General features: G+C 63.3%; 1 protein-coding gene across 1 annotated transcript; it reads right to left on the reverse strand.

Annotated features, from left to right (window-relative positions):
* Positions 1-508: 508 nt before the first annotated feature.
* LOC141021960 (uncharacterized) lies at positions 509-1,637 on the reverse strand. The gene is made up of 3 exons (XM_073497822.1): positions 1,433-1,637; positions 959-1,341; positions 509-655 (listed from the first exon to the last, which is right to left on the reverse strand). The coding sequence occupies exons 1-3, from the start codon at positions 1,635-1,637 to the stop codon at positions 509-511; spliced, it is 735 nt and encodes a 244-aa protein (XP_073353923.1).
* Positions 1,638-1,989: the final 352 nt, after the last annotated feature.

Genomic DNA, 1,989 nt, shown 5'->3' on the forward strand with positions numbered 1-1,989 from the left:
TCGTCTTGCGGGCATCGATGAGGTAGTACGCGTTGCGGTCGCATAAGGCCTTGCTGACGATGAAGGGGCCCTCCCATGGGGAGGACTGCTTGTGTTGGCCGGTCTGCTCTTGGACGAGTCGGAGGACGAGGTCTCCCTCTCGGAAAGCGAGGGGCTTGATCTTCTTGCTGTGGTAATGCCTCAGACCTTGCTGGTAGATGGCTGAGCGACTGAGCGCTAGGAGACGTGCTTCTTCGAGCAGGTCGACGCCGTCTTCGTGGGCTTCCTTTGCTTCGGCTTCCATGTACATCGTGACGCGCGGCGAGTCGAACTCGACGTCGGTCGGGATGACGGCTTCTGCTCCGTAGACGAGGAAGAACAGGGTGAACCCGGTCGACCAGTTTGGCATGGTGCGAAGACTCCAGAGGACGGCCGGCAACTCGTCAAGCCAACTGCGAGGTGAATGGATGAGGGGCTCGACGAGTCGCGGTTTGATACCGGATAGGATGAGGCCGTTGGCCCGCTCGACCTAGCCGTTGGACTGCGGATGTCCAAGGGAAGCCAGGTTGAGGCGGATGCCGGAGATGGAGCAGTACTGCGTGAGCGCGCCCTTGGCGAAGTTGGTGCCGTTGTCCGTGATGATGATGTTTGGCATGCCGTAGCGCACCGCGATGTGCTTGATGAATCAAACGGCCGTTGGACCGTCCGGCTTCTTGATTGGCCTTGCTTCGATCCACTTGGTGAACTTGTCCATCGCCACCAGCAAATGCGTCATGCCACCTCAAGTGGACTTGAATGGTCCCACCATGTCGAGTCCCCAGACCGCGAAGGGCCAGGCGATCGGGATGGTCCGGAGTGCCGACGCTGGCTGGTGGCTGCGCTTGCTGAAGCGCTGGCATCCCTCGCACTTGAGGACGAGCGACTCTGCGTCTTCGAGGGCCGTGGGCCAGTAGAAACCGTGGCGGAAAGCCTTGGCCACCAGGGATCGTGAGGCGGCGTGGTGCATGCACTCGCCCTGGTGTATGTCGAGGAGGATCTCAATGCCCTTGTCTTGCTCGACGCAGCGTTGGAATACGCCGGTGGAGCTGCGCTTGACGAGCTCGTTGTTGATGATGCTGTAGGCGGACGCTCGGCGCTGCACTTGCCGGGCTTCGGTCTTGTCCATGGGGAGGAACCGGTTCTCCAGGAACTCCGAGATGGGCAGGGCCCAGGATGGTGCCGTGACCACGGAGAAGACGGCCACTACGTCGGGGTCCAGGGCGGCAGCCCCCGAGCCGGGTTCAGCAGCCCCCGGGTCGGGGACGACGGTGGCCGGGTCTGCTGGAGCAGTCACCGGGCCGGGTTGGGGCGCGGCCGGGTCGGCTGGAGCAGTCCCCGGGCCGGGTTGAGGCGCGGCTGGATCGACTGGAGCAGTCCCCAGGCCGGGTTGAGGCGCGGCCGGGTCGGCTGGGACGTGGATGGACTCGGAAGTCCGGAGACGGCTTGACGGACGGCTTGTGCAGATGCTCGAGAGAGACGCCGGACGGAATGGATTGCCGGGATGAGGCGATCTTGGCGAGCGTGTCAGCCGCCTCGTTCTCTGCGTGCGGGATGTGGAGGAACTCGCAGCCCGCGAAGAATCCGGACAGCTTTTGGACGAGGAAGCGGTAGCTTGCCATGTTGGAGTCGTGGGCGTCCCACTCGCCGGAGCTCTGCTGCACCACCAGGTCCGAGTCGCCATAGCACAGGATGCGCCGGATGCCGAGTTCCTTGGCAAGCCGGAGGCCGTGGACAAGGGCTTCATACTTGGCGACGTTGTTGGAGGCGGCGAAGTGGATCTGGAGCGCGTACTTGAGCCGGTCTCCCTTGGGGGAGGATATCACGATGCTGGCCCCTAGGCCGAGTCGCATCTTCGAGCCGTCGAAGTGCATGCGCCATTGTGTTGAGTCCGGTGGAGGTGGCAGGTACTAGGTCACGGTCTAGTCGACGAGGAAGTCGGCCAGAGCCTGGGACTTGATCATGGTGCGGGGC

Source organism: Aegilops tauschii, chromosome 4 (genome assembly GCF_002575655.3).
Source record: "Aegilops tauschii subsp. strangulata cultivar AL8/78 chromosome 4, Aet v6.0, whole genome shotgun sequence".
Lineage (NCBI taxonomy): Eukaryota > Viridiplantae > Streptophyta > Magnoliopsida > Poales > Poaceae > Aegilops > Aegilops tauschii.

What these genes read in the sequence shown, in the direction of transcription:
- LOC141021960 (XM_073497822.1), bottom strand. Translation starts at nt 1,637, where the DNA reads ATGGCAAGCTACCGCTTCCTCGTCCAAAAGCTGTCCGGATTCTTCGCG. An exon ending in GGACTTCCGAGTCCATCCAC is followed by an intron (nt 1,342 to 1,432) that starts GTCCCAGCCGAC and finishes GGACTGCTCCAG; the next exon opens with CCGACCCGGCCGCGCCCCAA. An exon ending in ACGCCGCCTCACGATCCCTG is followed by an intron (nt 656 to 958) that starts GTGGCCAAGGCT and finishes TGATTCATCAAG; the next exon opens with CACATCGCGGTGCGCTACGG.